General features: G+C 32.5%; 2 protein-coding genes across 11 annotated transcripts in view; one reads left to right on the top strand and one right to left on the bottom strand.

The window, feature by feature from the left end:
• The window catches only part of LOC132703706 (guanine nucleotide exchange factor VAV3), a 176,937-nt gene extending 158,764 nt beyond the window's left edge, over nucleotides 1-18,173 (top strand). For 5 of the 10 annotated variants that reach the window (XM_060673124.1, XM_060673128.1, XM_060673127.1 and 2 more), the window contains 6 exons: nucleotides 8,774-8,932; nucleotides 11,375-11,446; nucleotides 11,635-11,771; nucleotides 16,025-16,237; nucleotides 16,417-16,569; nucleotides 18,038-18,173. In XM_060673124.1, coding sequence (XP_060529107.1) covers nucleotides 8,774-8,932; nucleotides 11,375-11,446; nucleotides 11,635-11,771; nucleotides 16,025-16,237; nucleotides 16,417-16,569; nucleotides 18,038-18,046 — 743 coding nt within the window. In that variant the 3' untranslated portion in view covers nucleotides 18,047-18,173. The other 5 variants (XM_060673132.1, XM_060673130.1, XM_060673129.1 and 2 more) reach the window with 3 other exon arrangements.
• A 1,875-nt stretch (nucleotides 18,174-20,048) lies between these two features.
• On the bottom strand, nucleotides 20,049-23,347 carry LOC132703156 (ubiquitin-like modifier-activating enzyme ATG7). Its single transcript, XM_060672281.1, has 12 exons — nucleotides 22,907-23,347; nucleotides 22,653-22,848; nucleotides 22,470-22,580; nucleotides 22,187-22,416; nucleotides 21,924-22,133; nucleotides 21,725-21,869; nucleotides 21,515-21,670; nucleotides 21,272-21,460; nucleotides 20,881-21,048; nucleotides 20,715-20,830; nucleotides 20,317-20,608; nucleotides 20,049-20,267 (listed from the first exon to the last, which is right to left on the bottom strand). Exons 1-12 carry the CDS (start codon nucleotides 23,098-23,100, stop codon nucleotides 20,232-20,234), a joined length of 2,043 nt encoding a protein of 680 aa, XP_060528264.1. The 5' UTR covers nucleotides 23,101-23,347; the 3' UTR covers nucleotides 20,049-20,231.
• Between the last annotated feature and the right edge of the window lie 102 nt (nucleotides 23,348-23,449).

Genomic DNA, 23,449 nt, shown 5'->3' with positions numbered 1-23,449 from the left:
AATGATCTCTTGACTTTGTGTCGACTGTCGAAGGTTTGCCAGTGGAAAAACGAATAAGCAATAAGAATCATATTTAATCATTACAATTAAATTAAAAGTAAAGTAAAAGTTGAATTAAGGTGGCTTTTACTTAATGAAAATCCATTTAACAAAATAAATAAGAACTAAAAGTTCAGATTTTCACGTAATTATATATATTCACATGACAATTGTTGCGACAACACATTTGATAAAGACACGGTGTTGTCGAAACAAGTGTCATGTGAATATATATAATTCCGTGAAAATCTTGACTTTTAGTTCCTATTTATTTTGTAAAGCAAAAATATTTAATGATTTTTTTAGTTGAAACATCCATGGTCCGCACCTTGATAGAATAGCCTTCCTGTCCTCTTTATAAAATCATAAGCATTTATTTTTTTTAGAAGGAAACGCTTAATCGGACAACAAAAATTCAAGAGCTCATTTTTAATGACAAATGAATCGCGCTTTGAAAAATGTAATTTGCTTTTGAAAAAAAAAATTTACGAACCATTTTTTCGATAAAAATATTCAGAATAAACAAACATTCAACAAAATATCTAAATGAAAATAAAAGAAAAGCGTTTTTTTTTTTTTCGACACCCTGTATATCAAAAATAATGCGGTTGCGGACCTACGTTGATATAATGTTTTTTTCTTAGAGTCATCTAGGTAATCCGCATCCTTAAGGATCAGTATGGGACGCCCTACTTTATTCAGATGTCAATTCTACGGCGAAAAACAAGGTAAATTTTTAATTTATCTTATATTTAAAGTTTACTTACTTTTGGAGATATTTAAAGTTTAAGATAACACCCGTATAAATTCTTGTTGAATCTAAAACTGGCAATATAAAGTATTTTTTAATCAGCAAAGCAAATGATATTACTTCTTTGAAAGATATAATACTACAGATATACGAATAAAACATATTGTTAACAATACAGAGTGTCCATTAATACGTGGAGATTTTGAGGAAAATCGACTCCATACTACACACTTTAACAGATTTAATAAAACTTATTTAAAATGCAAATAAAATATATACTAACAAAAAACTTGACAACTATGAAATAGAAATAGATAATGACAATAACAAACAGAAATGTCAAAGTTTGATTAAAACTTAATGCGCCATAAATAAAAACATTGTGATGTCATAGCCAACTACATTTTTAAATATTTTGATATTTCTTTGTTGTTTTGATGCCAGATGAAACGAGCATTTTAAAAAGAACATTTTTAACAAAACTTTATAGACCGAATTAACGAATTTATTTATTCAAATTAGTTAACTTGATTAGTTAGCCTATAAACTTTAATTATTTATTTTTGTTATTTGGTATTTTCAATCAAGCTAGATATTAAATGTTTCTTTAAATATGAATTCTGAAGTTTTGTTAAATCTGCATTGTTAGCAATATTCAATAGCAATATTTAGCGATATTCGTATATCTTTAGTTTATATCTTCTTTGCCATTTAAAAAATACCTAATATTGCCAACAAGTGACCTAATGTGGGCAGCTTTAAATTCAACAAGAATTTATACGGATGTTATCTTAAACCTCGAATATCTAAAAAAGTAAGAAAAATTTAAATACAAGATAAATCACATACTTACCATATTTTTTATCCTAGAATTGATATCTGAATAAAAATATAGGGCGCTCCATGTTAATTGAATTCGCCAAAACGGCACCACCTATTTGTATAAGCTGTATAAGTTGAGGCGCATCTGTGAAACTGATTGAGTTGTGCATCATCTCCTTAGTCTGTGGTTAAATTTTCGTTGCAGTAGCGTCACAACATAATTTTATATGGGGCAATCAAAATATGGAAAAAAAACATAACATCAATTTCTACCTAAACTATGCAAAATTCAAATAGGAATTTCTTAATAAAGTGACCTTTATTTTAACCAAGGATACAAAAAATGTCGATATATACAGGGTGTTCATTTTAAAATAACAAAGTTGATGTCGGGGGGACACTTTTGGGCCACCCTGTATCAACAAAATTATAGTATATTAAATCTTCAGGACAGTCCAAGAAACTTTTGTACTAAACTTTTCTCGTATCTCCTATGCGTTTCCAGATAGTATAGTGGATCGTTTTATTTGGCACGCGGTGTACATGACACGATAATAATCATAAAAAAGGATCGGTTCAAACTGAAAATGCCGCAAGGAATAAGGAAATATTTAATCGATCCCATTTTCTGTCCCAACACGTAAAATCCAATTTGATCGGCACGATAAAGCAAAAGGGCAAAGTCTAGATTCGCCCAAATGAAGTTATCGAGTCGAGGATGAGACGTCAGATCGTGGAAGAACGTCTATTGTTCTGTACCAATGAGAAATACCGAGGTAAATAACACATGAATGAGGCGCATTCGAACTTTCGCAGCGAGACCGAAACTAGTAACGTTATTTTGTGATTGATGAGAAGCTGATTGAATTTGCCGCAGATAAGAAAGGAACCTCTACCATAGTCGGTGATTAAATTCTCGTATTTCACATCAGCGATCCTTGCTCTGGTTATTGGGAATGGATCAAATTATCCTACAATAAGTTTATAGAATTTTGCTTTATCTGGTTGTGCGCCAAGTGCATCAATATTCAGTCGTCTTTGTTTCATGATCGAAAGCCGAGGATATTGACTAAATCCAGTAAGCAGATTATTAAAATGATATTTTTATGAATAAAATGAAATAAATTTATCTTAAAATTAGTATATAATTAAATGAATGAATCTTCTTAAAAATATTTTGAACAATTGAGATTACCATGGTAAGCTACTCTAATAAGAATTCCAAGTTGTCAGAGTCACCGAACGTTGTTTGGAATCAGCTGATGTGAACGAAAATCCTCGCAATCGTAGTATAAAAAACCGCTGAAAGTTCACTCATCAAGCTTCGCTCTTGGTGTCGACGTTAAGCCAAAATTCTGATGTGATCATGGATCTCAGATAAGCAGTGTCCCTATTTGTATTTATAAGCGTTTCAATTAAATTTACCAAAATTGGGAATATCAAATGACAACAGGAACTGAATTTTATTGGTGCAAAGATATGTATTTTGGACGTTTTAGGAGAACTCTGCATATTATTGCGTAGCCGTTAGAGTTAGCTGCTTTTGAACTCCTGTCGCCGCTGTTGCCGATCACTGCGTTATCGCTTAAATGCTTACTGCACTTTGATGTTTAGTTTGTGTATTTTCTTTCTCCTTCTACTCCTTCAACATCTAGTAGATGTCTTCCGTATTACTTTGAGTACATAAATAAAAAGACGATGTGTCATTAAAAGCAACTGGTAAATATAAATTTATATAATAATGGCATTAAAGAGTAATGAAATGAAATTTTGGTTTCTAAATATAAATAAAATGTTTTTTATAAGATCTTACATTTAAAACTTTAAATTATAAATAGTGATAAACAATTTGAAGGACTTTTGATATCAAAATTGATTGTTTGGTGACTTGTGGTTCTAAAAAGGTAACGAAAAGTATACAATATGAGTCACCAGCAAAAGTTCTCATTGGCTTGGCAATAGATTCTTTTTGTTTTACTCGACTGCCATTTTTTATTTACTTTCACGTATACCATCACGCTTCTTTAAAGCGCATATTTTGAAGAAGCAAGCTTACATTCGGACGCACTTTATGTTTGATCTCTATATTCAATTGCTTCGGGTTAAATAATTCAAAATGTCAAACGCACAGGTAAAGTTAAAAGATATTCAAAATAGGAAACTACTATTCTATTATTAAGGATTTCCGCTAGTTTTATCAAAACTCTTATTTCTAAATATTCATTATTTAAAAATTTATTAATTTTAATTTATTAATTCATTTTATTATAGTTAAAATTATTTAAGTTTTCTTCCAATTTTTGAGAAATACTGCATCGAAGTCGAATCTATTGAAATTTAGAAGAAAATAACTAATAAATCACGCAATTCAAAACGTAAATAATTAAACATAAAATAAATGCGTTTCAACTTACTTCCGATTACAATTATTATTTTCGACGGCTTGTTTGGCCTAATTTCTCCAAGCAGCAGTAAGCCTAGCTATTAAGAGTTGCCATTTATTTTTCACCTTTGAAGTTTTGAAGTTTGAGTTGGTCTAATTTTGTTGTGCTGTGTAAATACGTTTTTGTAGTTTTTGAGTAAATTTAACTTTTCGTAGATAGATTTCCGCAGGTTCTGGCAGGGAGATGGAGTAACGAGTAAAACAAAAATCGAATCAGCTGCAAGGCGCCGACTACTTGAGAAGTTTGTATTTCGTGTTAAGTCCACCGACATGTTAAAGTTACTTATTAATTAATAAATCAATTTATTTTTTAACTCGACACTTTTTTTTAGACACGAAACGTTCTCAACTTACAGCTACATTTCAGAGAAAATCATCTTATTATATATAATTCTTCATCGCAAAATTATTAGAAATGTTTTTTTATAACATTTCCTATTTGCAACCGATGAGGCCACTACTTTTTTTTAAATATATCGGGTATAATTTAGGGCTTCAACATGAACTCATCTGACGCGTCTCCTCATGTTAAAAATTTAATTTTAGAATAATTATAACGTAAGGACTCAAAATTTATTAAAAAATATATTATGAAAACATTAATTTTAGTAAGGATCTAGTTATTGAAACTTTGACGACGAAAGTGAATTTATTAAACTTTGTGTGAAACTTATTGATTAAAAAAAACTGCTTCCAGATGGTTTGTTAGATGGATATACAGTGGCTAAAGCCAAATGTGTGGAAGTTATTATTAACTATTCCTTCTTTCGGAAACCAACAAGGCGGGGCGAATACATACCATTGTAAATTGTATTGGTAATTTAAGTAGGAATAAAATATATATTATTTTCTTTGAATGGCCTTTTGTCCTGCGTACTTTGTGAGTAGTGCTAGAAGTTTTTGCATTTTATTCAATTTCAATGATTAACGATATATATTTTTTAACTACCTAGATTTCATTTGTTTGCAGTTGAGTATTTACAATTCGAATGGGCAAACTGTATTGGCCGTGAAAATAAGTTTTTTCGTTTGTTTATTCTAATTTAAAACTATAAGTTAATATTTCTTATTAACCTTAAATGGAAAAAATAAATAATAACACAAGCGGTTAATATATATTAGAGTTTATATTAACCGTCAGAGCACAGCTAAGATTGTCATGTTGCAAAGCGATTGATAAAAAAATAACGCGGTTTTCAACGTCCAACCAATGAAGCATATGTAAATTAATTTTCTTAATGATCCGTTTGAAAGGTTCAGGTGAAATGTGACTCAAAATAAACGATTTAATCTCCCTAATTGTTCAGACTCAATAAAATGCCACTGCCTTACAAGAAAATATAGATCTTCTATAATCTTTTGGTTAATTCTATTGCGCCTTTTGACTCCAAAACCTTCGCTTATAAGATCTATCCAGAAAATCCTTGAAATGATTTATAATAACAACGGGTTGGTTTAAAACGAACTCCCGTATCAACTGGCCCAACGAAATACATCAGCTGGAACAGATGTTTGCAAATTGCGCGTTCCGTAATTTCGATGCCGATTATTAGGAAGTCTAAGTTATCCATTTTTCACACCGGCCCCAAAGCCGGAATGACAAACTTCCAAATAATCTTAATGGAAAAGAGTCACAGTCGCTAAACATTTAACTGTGCTTATAAAATTTTCAGAACGGAATTCTCAAGATGGTTCCGGCAATCGTCCCTTTGGCCAACCTCTCTGTATCGGTCCCCAAATTTATAATGGAATCGACGTCGAATCACAACCCCTCAAGTCACCCTCTCCTTCGCCATCGAAAGGAAAAAAATACACGTCAAAAAATAAAAGCGTGTCACAGAAATGTAAAAAATAGCCCTTTCGGATTTAGATTTTCGAGGATAGTTTTTTTCGCGTTTTTCTCGATCGCATGCTCTATTATATAGGGCGCGTCATAGTCCATAGTAGTACCCGGTTGAAACTGAAACTTTGTGAGTGGCTTTGTTTCGGCCCTGCACCCAAACTTTTTTGGAAAATCTTTCGTAGAATGGGGTCGTTTGGTAATAGAAAAAATGAGATTTGAACTTTGTTTTCTAACCTCACAAACCTGATATTTTATCTCTTTTAAAATAAACTGTTGAGCAAATACTATAAATTTAAATTAACAACAAAAATTAAACAATTATTTTATGTTTTAGGTTGTTTTTTTAAATCTCCTGTTAAGGTCAACCTTATTTTAAGATTATTAAAATAGAGCCCCAATGAAATAGAGGATCGCAAAATAATATGTAATATTTTGAAAATTTCACTCATTTTTAACCAAAAACAATTGAGTGTATTAATTCATCGCCACTTTCGGAAAATTTCTATTACAGAAAAGTTGAGAGCTTGGTCGAAACGAGTAACATAGTCTCAACGTGACAAAACTATCCCGTATCTTGGACTATGAACAATCCAAAATTCAAGTTGTTAGTATGTGGGTCGGCCGTCACAACATAGCTATTTGCCCGTTGTTGAGAGTATTTTATTTTTTGATTGTTATATTACCTATTGTATCCGACTGTGATAATAAAAAAAACGTTTACAAAAATGTCGTTTTCGCTTGGCCGTGCTGGACCTACAGTAACGTAAGTCTCTAGGTTTGGATTTTTTCGATTTAACAGTTTGAAACTAAACAGCGACAACTAATCGTTATTCTGTGATAAGTTGGTTTTGGAAGCTCCTTAAAACAACCCACAGAAATCCTTCCAACTTTACCCCATGCCGCATGCTAGCCTAGGCATACTTTCCAAGTGCATTGCTTTTTGACGTTACGGCTCATTTATTAGAGCGTAATGAAACAAAGTCGCATAACAAGACAACTCCTTACACTTCTTCTAGATGCCTTTCTCCTCGTCTAGTAATGCAATTACTTATTCCCACGTAGAAGTGAATGCTACATGTTGTTGGACATTATAGGCAAAGCCCCAATTTTCTATAAATCTAGTTCACGACTTCTATATAATGACTGTTATATCAAGCAGTTCTCTATTTCAAAACAAAAAAAATTGGGACTTCGTTTCTGATGGTCCCGCGAAATAAAAACCAAAAAATAAATGTTTCTACTTGGTGGTGTGCATTGTAGACTATACTTTTCGTCTATAAGTGACGTAGTAAACATTGTTATTCTGTTATTCGATTCAGGATATAGCATGAAGATTCCTTCCTCGAGTTCAGGGATTTTTTGTCCAATGTTTGGAACCCAGAACGTTGGTCTGTATTAGGTTCTGTGATCAATATCTTCGAACAGCTTAGCGATTAAAAATAGAATGTTGTTTATACGAGTGATACAGCGAATTATTTGATAACCTTATTTAAACTGCATAAAACGGGAGAGAAGTGAAAAAGACAACCCTATTCATTCAAGGAATCATACTAAGCTGATTTATATTAGAACACAGTTTTCGGTCCACATATAACGTATGTATATGTACTCTGCATGCGCAATAAATGTAACTCGAATTGTGAAGAAGTAAATTCTAATACAACAAGAACACTTTAGGCATTTTATTTAGTTGCGCATTCGACTCACTTTCAATTTACTTTTGTTGTTGTGGATCATTTTCTCTCATTATGACAAAAACTGCAACTACAAAAAAACGCAAAGTATGAAATAATAATAATTAAAAATGAGTATTTGGTAATAAAATATACAAATCATGTAGTTCCTCAATCAATAAACATATAACGTTCTGTATCTAGCCTGGCCGAGTCACTCACGAAGAAAGAGAGACTAAACATCCATGAACTAGAAACTCTGGGGTTAAGAGTTTATTGCTCATGTGCACGCATACTATAAAACAAATTTAGCAGTGCATCATGATATGAGGATTTTTTTCATCAAATCAAACTGCTGAATGAAACCCATAGAAGACAAAACAAAAATGGCCAGCTGACAGCGGTGTTGCCGATAGTTGCGTAGGTAAGAAAAATATAAAAAGGTCACGTCGGAACTGCCAGCCAAAAAATAAACGACTAAAAATCTAGCTTTATACGTAGAAAAGATAATATATCTGATGTATACTGTTACTCAAATTGGCCTGTGTTGACGTATATAGTTGTTGTGTATTTGACATTTACATAAAATGGGATTTCCCTTTATTTGGCAACAGTGCAAGTATATATCTTATTACAAACTTATTATATACAGTTCCGGCATTTCAACCAAACTCACATTTCTTTCTCTCTCTTTCATCGTGAGGGGTCGTATGATTTATATGCAGCTTGAGGTAATGTCAAATTTTCAATATTGTTCTCTAGATCAATATTATAACATTTTAGTAGTGTGTTTTTGTAACTTCTGGAATCTCGGTTTTCCGTGCTAGATCTGGAATTATAGAGTCCTTTTGGTCCTCAAAAACCTGTTAAAAGCGTTTCCGTCGTTACCTACTCGCATAAACAACATTATAGATACCCTTTAATTAGCGATGAGCAACTCGGTTGCGTAGTTTATAGCGATTTACTTCACAGAATGCTACAGTGCATGGCGTTTTTGTTTGTCCCGATTTTGTTTAATGTTTTGATTCCGGCAGAGTGGATTTTTAATTTTTGCGACTGCGTACGGATGTAACAAAAAAACAAAACGAAAACCGCAATTACGAGCTCGTGAATATATAGACGTTCGACGGTTGTTTCGTTTTGTTGCGAACCCGTATGCACAGCGGATAAAAACAATAACCCATCGCGAATTTATTTGACAGCGCCACACTCACCACGCCGACAAAAGCTCAACTTGAGAATGAAAAGCTTGTCGCTGGATTCACCGGAAAGTACGGAACATGCGCAGCGACGTCAGCGACACGGGGCGAATGCCGCCAGTGATCCCCATTCTAATCAGAGTTCGTCATCGAGGATTCAGTGTATGAAACGGATAGACGTATTTGGCACTTCGTCTTGATCGATTCCGCTTTCAAATATAATCTTTACGCAGCAGCGACCCTTACAAATGAATTCAAATGCACTGTTTTAACGCAGTTCCAAAAACTGAATGCAAATAAGAATTGCCGTTAACTCCATGATGCAAATTTTCCGAGCCAAATATAAATGTGTAAATGAAAAATGCTTACCCCCAAAATTAAGAACTAGAGAAATGTTGATGTTTAACGTTTGTTTGTTTAACTTTCGTGTTCCCTAAAACTAATTTTTTGACGATTCCTGTATAGGGTTATTCATTATATTTTGACACCCGCCTAGGGGGTTCGTTAATTAATAATCCACACAGGCAGTGAAAATCCAAGGACGGACGTCAAGGATCCTTGAATGGTTAACGATCTTTAAATTTCCTTGCAAAAGAAATAGAACAGTTGTTGGAAAATGTGCCAGTTAGGAATTATTCAAATCACATAATGTCCAGCCGGTTACCGATTATCTAAATAATAGACATAGACTTTGGGTAGGTAGGCAAGGAACTACCAAATGGTCTGCCAACAGAGAAGATCCTGCTTTTATCAGCTCGTGTATTAATGGAAAACTGAAAGGAAATATTGTACGGTGCATAGAAATTTAATTAAAATTAAAATTAAATGAAATTATAATGATTGATATTGTATAACGCATTTGAAATATTTTAAGTTATTTAGCTTGTGCTGCAGATCTTTAGTTTTGATTAGTTGTCAAAAGAAGAACATTGTTAGAACAATTGCAAACATAGATAATATAGTTGCTATCAAGGCAGACTTGACCATTTTTAAACAATATGGCTATTGTCCGGAAATGGAATGATAACAATTTCTAAAATGAATTATCTTAACAACGGATAAATGAAATGACAATAAAATATATGTTATGACATCAGAAAGAAAAGATCTACAATTTAATAACAGATAGGGCAGTTCAATTTTTAAAAAATTTTGCTGTCATTTTGACAGCTTGCGATCGTCATTTGTTTTTTCTGACATTTGCAGAAAATAATAGAGCAAAAATCTTCAAACGTTTGTATTTCCACTTTTTTTCTATATTTCAAAATTAACCCCGTAGGTGGGTGTCAAAATATAATTAATAACCCAGTACAGTTAGGGTTACATTGAAATGCAGTTTTTTTTTTAAATGTTTATTGCCGTATTTTTATAATAATCGGTTTTACAATTTCGTAGTTAAATTGCACCAGCTGCAACTTTTTTAACCAAATCGTAATTATTGAAATTTTCATGGTTAACATAATAATATAATATTGGAACTATGTGCTTACTTTTGAAAAAGTTGAATCAATGGTTTCCTTTATCAAAGTATTTATTGTAAATATAAATTTAACTTTCATTCATCGTCTTTCGGGATGTAAAACCCTTAAGTTAAACGCAAACGCTTGGCGCTTATTTTCAAGCACAAGTTCAAAACTATTTACCAGTAAAAATAGCGGACTATTTTTTATTCTTTTAGACATATTGCATAAGTACATGTTATTATTGAAATATTCATGGTTAACTTTTTGAATTTTTTCTAGGAATTACTTCGTAAATGTTTTTTGCACCTAAATATTTCCAGCCGGATATTTAGTATTAAGTAGTTTTGAAAGTATTTATTTATTCTAAATATAAATTTAACTTTCATTCATCATCTTTCGGGATGTAAAGCTCTTAAGTTAGACCCAAACGCTTTGCGCTAAATTTCGAGCACAAATTCAAAATTTAAATAGTGAAAATAGCCGATAAATTCTTTTACTTCTAAATATGTTGCATAAATACATTTCTTCGAGTGTTAAAACAACAACGTGTATCAGTTTTTGTCGTTGTTTTTGTTGTATTTTGAGTATTTTATTTTTTAAAAAATTAAAAAAAAAACAACTAAACGATAAACTTGCGTTCACAGAGCACAGAAACGGAGTTCAATCATCACGTAATTAATTATATGTATCGTCTACCTAGTTTATGCTGCGTTCGTTGTTTACGTCTGATCAATCTTCTCGCTCCAGATCGTTAATTAAGTACCTCCTAAACATATCTTGCATATCTATATTTTCCTTTTATATAATATAAATATTAAACGTATGTGGAAGTGACCTACCGAACACCAAGCACCATGTTCAAATTTGGCATGATCTGATATCCGATTCTGTTCGCAGATGTAAATAACGAACACGACTTGAGTGGACTCTGTTTTCGAGATATAGTTTTTTTTATATAAATTTGTAAGGGTCGCAAAAAAAATATTGATCCTGGTATTTAGGATTTCCACACTTCTGCACGTCTGCATCCAGAGTGTCTACCTTGCACAAAAATGTCGATTAAACCTTTGGCAGCGATGGTTTATTTAATTTTCTAACGCATAAGTTTGGTTTTGATTTACTAATCCCGCATGTTTCACAGTGGTTGCATCCACAATACCTCCACGGTCTCTTCCAACGTACCCCGTGAGAAAAGACCTGAAAACCTGCTCAAGTACGACATTTCGATTTATTTATTGTATATTGTTGCGATTATGTCAAGCTTGCGCTGTTATTACACACTAACAAACCATTTTTTTCTCGACGTAACTACAAAACAAAACAAATGTTCGCGTACGCTTCTGCAAGAATGCTAGTAATTTTGGGAAGTGCGGAAGAATAATATTATTGCTTCGTATTTAGCTCCTTCCAGTCCAGTGCACAATCGCCGTTTACTGTCTGCAAAGAACATTCGAATGTCATCCGTGGAACTGCCAGATGAAAACGAGAAAAGCCCCTCGTCTGCAAGCACTTCGCCTTGTCCTAGTCCCGTTGGTAAAGTGAGTAGAAACTTAACGATTGAAGGCGAGAGCAGTCGTGAACATTGTTTTCAGTGGTTCATTGTCTGTTTTCAATTTCCACTTTTCGACTTTATAAACTTAACAATGGTGAAAAATCAATTCCAAATATTTTTTAATTGCTTCTAAATTTTGAAATTAAAATATTTATGCTAAAAATACCGGGTGACAGAAAAAAGTGGGAACAGTCTATAACTCTTAAACGGCTTGAGATAGCGATTTGAAATTTGGAAGGGTTAATATAGGCTGAATGTCCACTTTTTTTATATTATGTAGTCGATGGTTACACTTCCGGTTTGAGCGGAAATCACAGTAATTTTCGAATTTTAAATGGCACAACCCATATTTTTTTGCATTTTTGAATTCAGGAGATCATTCTACATAGGATAGGACAGTTTTTCTGTTTTTTTTTTATTTCTTTTAATTTTTATTTAATTTTTGAAAATTGTGTCTAGGAGACTGTGGCCATCGTAAATACATTACATCATATAAATTGTAAATGAAACTTTTCTTTATTTGTCTAATGGCAAATAGCATTTAATGTAGTGAACTATTAATTTTTTAGGATAACCTAGTTTTTTCAAATAGCACACTAGTGGGAACAAAAACTTTTTAATTCCGTAATCACGTAATTAATTATATGTATCGTCTACCTACTTGATGCTGCGTTCGTTATTTACGTCTGATCAACCTTCTCGCTCCAGATCCTTGATTAATTAAGTACATCCTAAATATACCTTGCATATCTATATTTTCCTTTTATATATTATATGTTATATAATTTTCAAATTTTAAATGGCACAACCCATATTTTTTGCATTTTTGAATTCAGGAAATAGGATAGGACAGTTTTTCTGTTTTTTTTTTATTTCTTTTAATTTTTATTTAATTTTTGAAAATGTAAATTGTAAATGAAACTTTTCTTTATTTGTCTAATGGCAAATAGCATGTAATGTAATGAACTATTAATTTTTTATGATAACCTAGCACACAAAATAGCACACTGGTGGGAACAAAAACTGTATAATTCCGGTACTTTTCTGGAACATTTTGAGTCCAAATCCATTAAAAAATAAGCTCACAGAAAGGAAAAAACGAGATGAGTAAATACATTTTTATAAAAACAAAATGTTAATTAGGTGGCTTTGCTTCTATTCATCATCAAGTCGGCATGATTGAAAATTATGACATTTTGTACATTTTTATCTGATTATCGATTTTGTCTTGTTATCGATTTGGATTATAACGGAAAACAAGAATCAATTTACAAATTGAGAAAAGGTTGATATGTTTCTGATATTCGGAGAATGCAGAAAAAACTCTCAGGCGTCCCCTTCCTGCACATTCTTTCTTTGAATTGAAAATGAGAAATCTACAAAATAATCGACATGATAATTTTATTATAAGTGAAGAAATGGAAATCAAGGTTAGATATCTCAAAAAAAACACGGCTATTATTCTTTTAAGTATAAACTTCATCAATGTCTTTATGAAGCTGACTTTGTACGTGGGCACGTGAAAAGTCCGTGTTTATGTAACTCCAGTGTTTGTCCTACAAGAATTAGAGCGGACAATATCGACTGCATTTGATAGTATAACTCCAGAAATGTTAGGAAGGAGTATTACAGCGAATATAATTTCTAGAGCCAGGGATCATCGTATACAAGAAAGCGGACATCTTGAAAACATTCTATGAAAGTTTCATCTTATAAATTGGTTAATAAGTAAATATCTATGGCACTTATTTAATTCAAAGAAATACAAAACTCCAGTTCCAAAATAAATGAATGTGATGTTTTGTGTCAATGTAAAACTTGTCTTACAGCAACACACGTTGATATACCACTTTCAAATTGATTCTACCGACATTGTTGAGGTTTTATTTTCTAACTGATTTTCAGAATATTGTGTTGAATTATCCCAAATAGTAATAGATTTGAAAAGAAAAAAAACTATTCTCTTGTTCTTCTGAGTTTCCGGTAAAAAGTGCTTGTAGCTTATGACATACGTATACATACAATACTTACGTTAGTTTGTGATTGTATCCCCATATTCCAAGAGCATATCAACTTTTTACCATAACAAAAAATTCTAATCGTTGAATCTCAGAAGAAACTCTCCCCTCAATTTTTTTTTAAATATTAATCTTTTTTTTTTCTGTCCACTGCATTAGCTTGTCTAGAGTTTCCAAGCAAAGCCACCTAAGTAATACTTTGTTTTTATAAAAATGTATTTACTTATTTAGTTTTTTCCTTCCTTCCTGTGAGCTTATTTTTTAACGGTTTTTTGAAAATTTTGGTGTCCAAATGTTGCAAAAAAAGTACCGGTTTTAAAAAGTTTTTATTTCTACTAGGGTGCTATTTGGAAAAACTAGGTTATCCTAAAAAAATATTAGTTCATTACATTAAATGGTATTTGCCATTAGACAAGTAAAGAAAAGTTTCATTTAAAATTTTTCCCATGATCAGGTGACTCGGTAAATATGATGGGCACGGCCTCCTAGACACAATTTTCAAAAATTAAATAAAAATTAAAAAAAACAAAAATAAAGGGAAAAATACAACAAAAAATAGGATTGTGCCAGTTACTGTCGTTTCCGCTCAAACCGGAAGTTGACTACATATTGTCAAAAAATTGGTTAGTTTTGGTTTTTGATATTTTGCATACAGCCAAAAAAAGGAGAAAATTAAATTTATTGGAAGTCGATCAATTAGATTTAAATACCCCTCCATTATTAAACTTAAATTCTCACAACAACATTAATTAAGGTTTTATTGCCATTTTTCGGTATACATAGTAGCAGCTACTGAACTGAACTTTTAGTTTTTATTTATTTAGTTAAATAGATTTTCATCAAGTGAAAGCCACCTTAGTTCAATTTTTAAATTAATTAAATTGTGACCAACTTTTATTATTAATTATTGTCGATATTTTCAAAAATAAACGTACCTGCTTTACTCTTACATTAACTCATATTTTTCGACTTAGCTGATATATGGCTAAACAAATTTTACCTCCGACATATTTGGGAGGTAATTTCATAAAACCGAGAATAAAATTTATTTTATTCATCGAGTAAAAGCCACCTCAGTTCAATATATATGTTCTTCTACTAAATGTAGTAAAAAATTCTTTTAAAAATTTATTGTGAACAGTGACCCTTAAGGTGAAATAAATAAGGTTCAAATATACCCCAGAAAATTAAACATGTTTAAAATATTCCTTTGGCTAAATATGCCTTCTAACAAGCACTGTAATCCCTCAAACACGAAATCTCAACGCACCTAAAAAACCCAAGTTTGACAGAATGTGATTAAGTGTATGATGTTGGAGGATGAATAACAGTATCCAAATTCACACTTTTAGTTTTTCTCAATTGAGTTTACTATTTTTTAATGTAATATCTGTAAAAGATCGCTCTTAACCATCTAACGCACACTGGAAACTCATGAAATAAAAATACCATACGCAAATAAGGTTAAGCTATTATCTTGATTCGGGTTTAAAGGCCGTCGTCGGTTGGAATTACTTCCTAACGTTTCGGGTTCCAGAATTGGTTGAGTCTAAGGGTCTCCTCCTTTCTGTTGAAATTGTGTGGGTGTTTTTGTATCTCAATGGCTTCCCTGACTAGTCTGTTGTGATAGCCGTTGACCGATGCTAGTAACTTACAGCTCTCAAAGTGTATCCTGTGTTCCCCGCTGCCCAGTGCGTGTTCAGCTACTGCAGACTTCTCTGTCTGTCCTAGCCTGCAGCTTGCTTTATGCTCCTTAAGTCTCGTTCCCATTGATCTCTTGGTAGTTCCGATGTAGACCTTTCCGCATGAACACGGAATGCGGTAGACTCCTGCAGCTGAAAGTGAGTCCCTCTTGTCCTTCGCTAACCTGATGGTCTGCTGGATCTTCTTTGTAGGCTTAAAGATTGTTTTGATGTCGTGTCTTTTCAATACTCTGCCAATCCTGTCGGTGACACTCGGAATATACTGCAGATATGCGTATCAGGGAGGATGGCTCGGTTAGTAAGGCGTTGACCTGCCAACTCGAACTTGCCGGCACTTGCACCATCGGGTGCTTTGGTGTTGTGCGTGAGTGAAAATCCTAATTTGAGATGAACCCAATTAAGCGTATAATTAAAAAAATAATAATACGTATCAAGAACATATTAATTGACGTTTTAACACTTATCTTGCATATGGATTTATAAACAAATTGCGCCATTTTTGCAATTTTCCGATCCAGAAGTCTCACCGTCTGCTTCCTACAAATTTATACGTGGTCCTTTACAACTTCAAGTCTCGGCATCAAGACGAACTGGACCTCAAGGCGGGTTACAAAGTGACGGTAATTGACACTTCCGACCCGGACTGGTGGAAGGGCAAATGCTTCGGCAAGATCGGTTTCTTTCCTTCGAAATACGTCTCAAAATTATCGCCCGGGGAGAAACCTCTGCAAGTAAGTGAAAAGATTCTCTCTATCCCCGTCTCGTTCCGTATCAGACAAGCGTGCATGCTTTGTATGTGAGCCCGCAGCGGTTTGAATAACGAGGTCGGTTATAACCAGATAAAAAAAAGCGTTTCGCTTTTTATCGAGTCGAGTTGGTTCCAATTTTTTTTCGATAATATTTCCCGCAGGTCACCCACAACTTGCAGGTTTCCGACGGAGATAACGGGCTGATGTTACTTAGGGACCAAATAGTGATTCAAATCGGAGAGGAACTGGACGGCATGGTGATGATACGATCGGGAGACAACCGGCAGAGCGTTTGCCCAATCAAATTTTTACAGGTGAGTGAACACGTATAGGATCGTCACCAATAAGCTACTGTTTAATTATTTTTTTCATAAAAATTGATTCACTCGATCTAATTTACAAATTGGTTCGTTTTCTGTTTTAGTCAAGCATTAAGCAACGCAATACTTTCAGAATCTTTGCAAAGACACACAAACTGCAGCTCGTCCAACTAAGAATAAAATACAATATAAATTTAAATATATTTGTAGCAGTTGTTTATTTATTTTTTAATAGAAACTATCTATTTTTATAATCTTGTCATCAAAAATTAAGGCAATTTTATATAGAATATTTTTACATTTTGAAATATTTCCTTTTAAACATTTGTCACAAATATTATGCTGTTGCTATAAAAGTTCAGTTAGTGTAAGGTGGCTATGACGGCGTTTAAACAAAACAAGTGCTAGAATGCTGCTTGCGTATTATGTTTACCACAGAGGAAAGACCCTGGCTCTTAGAGATCATATTAGAAAATTTCCATTAAGGAGGCGCCCAGAAAAAAAGATCTTCGACAGGACTTACCAACACTTTAGTATATATGGAACTTTGAAGGAGGAAAAAAAAATAGAATAATAAAGAGCAACTTAATATTTTGTCGCATTTTACAGAGACCCCTGAAGATTTATTATGTATTTAATTGTTTTCTCTATTTTTTTGCACAAAACATAACTCGGTCTCGTACAATAGTGTTATGTAGACAAGTTCACTCTGTATCGCGCATAAAATGTGCGATTATACCAGTAGAAACAAAAATAATGAAAATATTATTATTTAAAATTTTTCATATTTATCTATTCTGGAATTCAAGTTAAAACCCCTTCCAAATGATACATCATGTTGCTATACCCAAAGATTAAGGAGTTCGAAATAAAAGCATCTTTCTGTAGAAATTGGTATATTTAATTATTAATAATATTAATTGGTAATATTGTGAAAGTCTGCAAAAAGGTCAGAATGGGTGAAAGGAAGAACTTATCAAATAAAGTTAACAAGAACATACAGAAATGGGTTTTTAATTGTGTTCCAAAATAGTTGCTCAAATACACGGTGTTCCAATTGTTAAAACTAAATTTTCATTATTCTTGTTTCAACCGGTTTAATCGCACATTTTAAAAATAGGGAAAATAATTAATTAATTTCTAGGGGGGTATTAGACAAAAATAACCGGAAATTGATGACGGAACGACAAATGTTGATGCTACTTTTTCGAATAAAAATCCATCGTGAGCCACCCGTTAGCGGTTTTTGAGAAATTAATTATTTTTCTCAAAATCTTTATTACCGAAAATTTTGAATAATAGCTGAAATGTTGGAATTGGTTTACCAAGGTCACATGCACTATTAGTTCTGCGCACAAAGGCTTGTTCTTCGTCACACAGGGTTCAAATCTGCGATTTGGAAATAAAATCTTGACACAAACCGTCTTATATATATTTTTTTTAATTTTTATACCCGTTGCAGGAAGTGTGACAACGTAGCGAGGTCGCCTGTCAAGCAAACGTGATGTGCCCTTGCTCGAAAACGCAAAGCGAAACAGTCGTCAAAGCGATACCGGCAGACAAAACTTTAAAGAAGCTGTATTACCCGAACCCAACGCCCCCACGACCGATGGTGCAAAACAACATATTCGTCAAGGAAAACAATAATAAGAAGAACGTCAATTCAGGAAGCATCTTGAGGTACTACTACAACAACTTCACGCGAGGCAAAAAGGACACGAACATATATCAGAACGCGGTGAACCGGAGGAAAAACGAGCTCGCTTTTCTCCACGGAAAAGCCCCGTTTTCGTCCACCAAACGGCCGCTTTCCATAAGGCTGTCAACGCCCAAACATATGGGCACGTTATTCAATAGGAACTTGAAGTCGGATTCGCAAAAACGGCCGCTGCTGCTGCAAGCATCGAACAATTACGAATATCAAAGGATGCCCTATTTTCAAGTGACCGCCAGTCAAAACGGTTACAAAATCTCCACTATTTATACGATTAGCGAGAACGTAGAGAAATTTGGCCATAATAGGAAAAACCTGTACATTTCATCGAATAGCAGGCCCCTGTTCATTAGGAAATAATATATTTTTCCCAATTGAAAGAACAAAGATCGCGTAAACAATGAATCCTATTTTTGTAAATGCAATAAATAGCCACCGCAAATTAGGATAACAACGGCACCCTAATTCTTATGAGATATTTACTTCACCCACATCTAAAACGTTTTTCTAAAAGTGGCTTTTATTTTCAAATACCAATACTAGAAATTGTAGACATATCGACGAGAAGAAACTATTTTAATTAAATAAGGAATTGTCAATACTACATAGAACCCTAATATTCTATATCTATTTTTCTCTATAATGGAACCAACCGTATATGGGGGGGTGTAAAATGGAGTTAAGGTAAATCGCAAAGTTAAAAATTAATTGCAATCAATAAATTAATTACTTAAAATTATTTTTTTAGTTAAATTGTGTTTTGGAACCTTTCTTATATTTGAGATAGCAGTTCACGTTTTCCACTTATTTTGTAAATGTTTCTAACAAATATCTACACAATATAGTTTAAAGTTCAATTACAAAAATAAATTCAAAATTTAAGAAATTTATCATGCCATAAAAGAACTAAGATAATTTCGATATTTTTATATAAAACTTCAAAAAATTAATTTAGTTATTTAATTAGTAAGAAATTTCGAAACTCTTTACAAATGTCATATTTACACCCCTCCCTTATCAAAAGTAAATGTAACGTGGTTAAATCAGAGTGTAAAGAAATAAACTATATTTAAATATCAAATAATGTAATTTTCTACACATTTTAACTTTAATCATTATCATCCTTGTTTGTTTTTCAAGGACAAACTTGAAAATCTTTAATACATATTGATTTAAATAGTTGACACTAATCTTTCAAGGGGGCACAAATGTACTATCTTGTTTTTAGATGTGTTATAGCAATATTTAAAAATATATCATGTTAGAATGTGACCTGTGCGATATCAGAATTCTTTTGATCCTACTGATCCAATTGGAATTGTTTCCTAAAACTGCGCCATCTGTTATACCCAAGTATAACCACATTTTGAAAGCATCTTTCGGATGTTTTATAGTACTGACCTACTTCCATCTACCATTCCACATAATAAATGTGAAGTTATTTGTCAAATATTTTAAACAAAAAATTTGAAAATTTATTAATTCGTTTTGCCTTAAATTATTATAAAATATGCACCTGACCAATTCTTATTAAAAAAGTCCTTAACTGATAGATCTATCCTGTAAATGTATTGACGAACGTGTATATAGTAAAATTCCAATCTATGTCATTGTTGTAAAAAAAAATAACAAAAATAAATAAATGTTTATAAAACAACTTAGTGCACTCTTGTGTTACATGGTGTATCAATACCATAAGCACACTAGTCTGTCACTGATTGTACGCAAAATAAATAATAATAATAAATAGGTAGTTTTATTTCACATAAAAACGCCCATATAAACATAAACAAAATTGACTATAAAATGTTAATACTTATTTTGTAATATCCAATACATTTACATTATACAAAAGTGCTAAAACCAATTAATGGCAACCCAATGAAAATATTTATATTTTCTAAAAAGCAGTTAGACATAAACGCAAGAACTGAGAAATGTTTTACAATTCAATTTCTTCATCACTAAATTCCAATACCTAAATAAAACAAAATTATTAGTGCCTATTGAATCGACTTATAACTCACCTCATCAAAATCTGTCTCCTTATATAATTCAGTTAGGTGGGTAACATCTTCCAAATATTTCGCACTATTAAATACTTTCAGCAAAAATTCGCTACCAGATTTTTTAAATTCCTCGAGAATCAGATCGGAGCAGGCAATACACTGATTGTATTTTATATTGGCCGGCAATATTTGTTCAAACGAAGACAAAAAACCTCGAATTGAGTGAGGTAGGACTCCCAAAAGACACTGATTTTCGATTTCAATATCCTCAACGGTATTTGTCGTTTTATAAAAGGCCGGCGCATCACTTCTAAAATAATATTTTTAGTTATGTGAGTGAGAAAATATCGCTTTTCAATTTTTTATGAAATCCAAAAACAGCTCGACAATTTTACAGCGTGAATAAACATACAAACCCTTCATTATGTTGAAGGATAGATATTGCCAGTTCAGTTGCTAAGGCTGCGGCTATTTGTGACACCCCTGGTCTGGTGACTGTGCATTGTTGATCCAAAGTTCGATCATGAGTAGACTATAGACAACAGACATAATGTATTATTGAGGAAAAAGAAATATACTTACATTCCCTGGGGCAGTAACATCATTGCAGAAGTAACACCCCAAATTTGATCCGTGAATTGTTTTATAGCCTCTTACTTTTGCGACAACAGTCTCAATTGGATGATCTTGCCTTGATCCATGTCTCATAACCAAGTAACTGTCAAACCCAAGTGCAGCATTTATGACGACCTAGAAAGATCTGGTAATCTTCACTTTTATGTTAATAGATTGTCAAAAATAATTAAGAAATGTATAGTATACTTATATATAATTTCTTTTCTAACTTCACAACTGTCGATGAAATTAACAAGATTTTGTCATTTTGTTAATAAACATAATTTTAAATGAATTATATTTTATTATTAATTAAATACATATGATAAATTAATTGATTTGGTAAAAAGCTCCATACCTTATTTAAAAAACTACCTAACATGGTGGGTAGCCATCTACTCTCCCTGGAATCCATCAGGAGAAATACAACATCATGGTCTTTCATTAATGTTGTTAGTAAATCAATATTTTCTGTTGTGGACTCTAACAGACTCTCTCCGACACTATGACCCGGCATGGGTATATTTAACTCAAATCCCTTTGAAATCTAAAGGCAAATTTCAGGAATATAAAGCACCTCAATTAAAATAAATTTTCTTACCACACCAGGAAATATTGATTTGAGTCTATCCGCAGCTGCAGTTGCTTTTGGTTTCATGTTAACAGAATCTTCATATGTAAACAAATTCTGTCTCACAGGGTTAGAAAATGAAACAGTGGAGTTATCAACTAAGGTGATGTATCTCACACCCCATGCCTAAAATAGCTAATAAATAAATGAAGGTTTTAAATAACTCATTTTCTAACTTACTAAAAGATTTCTGGCAACCGAACAACCTAGAGTACCAGCTCCCAATAGTAAACATTTAGTCTGTTTGATTTTATCTAGATTAATATCAGGCAAAATTCTCCATTTCATTAATTTCAAATTTAAATCGACTGAATTTTCAGCTAGACTAAAGCAAACAAACCAGCTTAGCTTAATAATAAAATCCACACAAACTACCTACATTTGTGGATCCAATGTGTTTTTCATATTGGCAAATCTTGGTCCCATTTTGCCCCGCTCATTTTTTTCCCATCCAACCCAAGATATGCTATCCATTTCAAAATCAGTGGGAAGGTTGAAGCTGTAGAGTATTGATTTATTACAAGAAAAAGAAGTAGTTCGGTTGATTTGGAATGCCAAAAAATTTTGAAGGCTCCCTTTCAAAAATGGACTAAAATAATGCCGCTATAGTATATCCAATTAAAATAGTTGTAAACAAAGTACCAATAAAATAAAATTACAGCAACATAGTTTCTTAATTGAGATCCTATTAAGGACAAATTATTTGATGTATTGTAGAAAGCAAAGTAAATATTGTGGATATTTTCTTTATTAAGTTTTTTTATTTTAGACTCTAGGGTATGTGCAATAAGTCTATCTCCACAATTTTCAACAACAAAATATGATTTCTGTAAATCCACCAGAGCCGTAAAATCATTAAGGAGGCCTTCTAACTAAAAAAAAACATAATTTAGATAGGGTCTATAGAAAGTCTTTCTGCACTTACAAATGTTTCTGAAAACAATTCAGAAATCAGTTGTTCACTACTTTTTTCTAATTTTAATCCTCCGGGAACAGGAAAAGCAAACCAGTAATAATAATGGTATTTTTTGAGATCCTGCAAAGTATTCTTTAAGTATCATACAAGCACATTGCACATGCTACAAAAATTGAACACACATGTGCTTACCGCAAAAGAAAGCACAAAAAAGTTGTTTAGCAATGAAGGTCTCCTTAAAATTTCACCAGATTTGATTGTTCCCAGCAAATTATTACCTTCTTTGTTAATTAAGTGCATTTTATCACACTCTTTGAACTGCTCAATGGTGTTTTTATTTATTACTTTACCTTCGAAAGGAATGTACACCTTCTGGCTAACAAAACATCTACAACAAATTTACATGTTTAATAGGAACAAGAAACACAAAGCTGCAACATGCTAACTCATTGAATGATGTGCTGTCAACTTCAACGACCGAAGAGGGTACATTTTCACTGCCTAAAATATGAAAGTACCCCCAAACATGATGCTCTGTTTCACTCAGTTTGTCGACGTCCAATTTTAATGCAGTTAACTTGTTCCAGAAACTGGGATTTACTGACGAGGTAAATGGACAGTACATTATTTTTTCCGTCATTTTTAGAACAAACAAACCATAAACATTTTTGAACGAAAAATTAGGTTATTTTTATTATGGGGTTAGTTTAGTTCATATCACAGATTACAATGACATGGGTCATAGACAATAACAGCAGTTCCTTAAATGAAAACTTTTTTTTTTAATGAAAATGAAATGGCAACAAAATTAATTGAGAGAACGAGCAAATATAATTTTGTATTTTACGTGAATTTGAGTATTTAATTTTGGGCTCTTTGAAAATATACTAAAGAAATTTACCATTTGGCGCTAACCACTGAAGGATAAGCGCAGTCGCAATAAAAATAACTTTTGATATCGCATTCTCGCTGTTAGCGAAATCTCGTCC

Source organism: Cylas formicarius, unplaced genomic scaffold, assembly GCF_029955315.1.
Source record: "Cylas formicarius isolate icCylForm1 unplaced genomic scaffold, icCylForm1.1 PGA_scaffold_6__28_contigs__length_40554024, whole genome shotgun sequence".
Classification (NCBI taxonomy): domain Eukaryota; kingdom Metazoa; phylum Arthropoda; class Insecta; order Coleoptera; family Brentidae; genus Cylas; species Cylas formicarius.
The sequence above is the reverse complement of the archived record's forward strand: the minus strand, read 5'-3'. Positions and strand labels throughout refer to the sequence as shown.

Excerpts from the sequence above, each read along its gene's own strand:
- LOC132703156 (XM_060672281.1), bottom strand. The coding sequence starts at position 23,100 with ATGACGGAAAAAATAATGTACTGTCCATTTACCTCGTCAGTAAATCCC. Across the intron at positions 21,870-21,923 it reads AACACATTGGATCCACAAAT|TCTAGCTGAAAATTCAGTCG; the intron begins GTAGGTAGTTTG and ends TGTTTGCTTTAG. Across the intron at positions 20,831-20,880 it reads ATGTTACTGCCCCAGGGAAT|TCTACTCATGATCGAACTTT; the intron begins GTAAGTATATTT and ends TGTTGTCTATAG.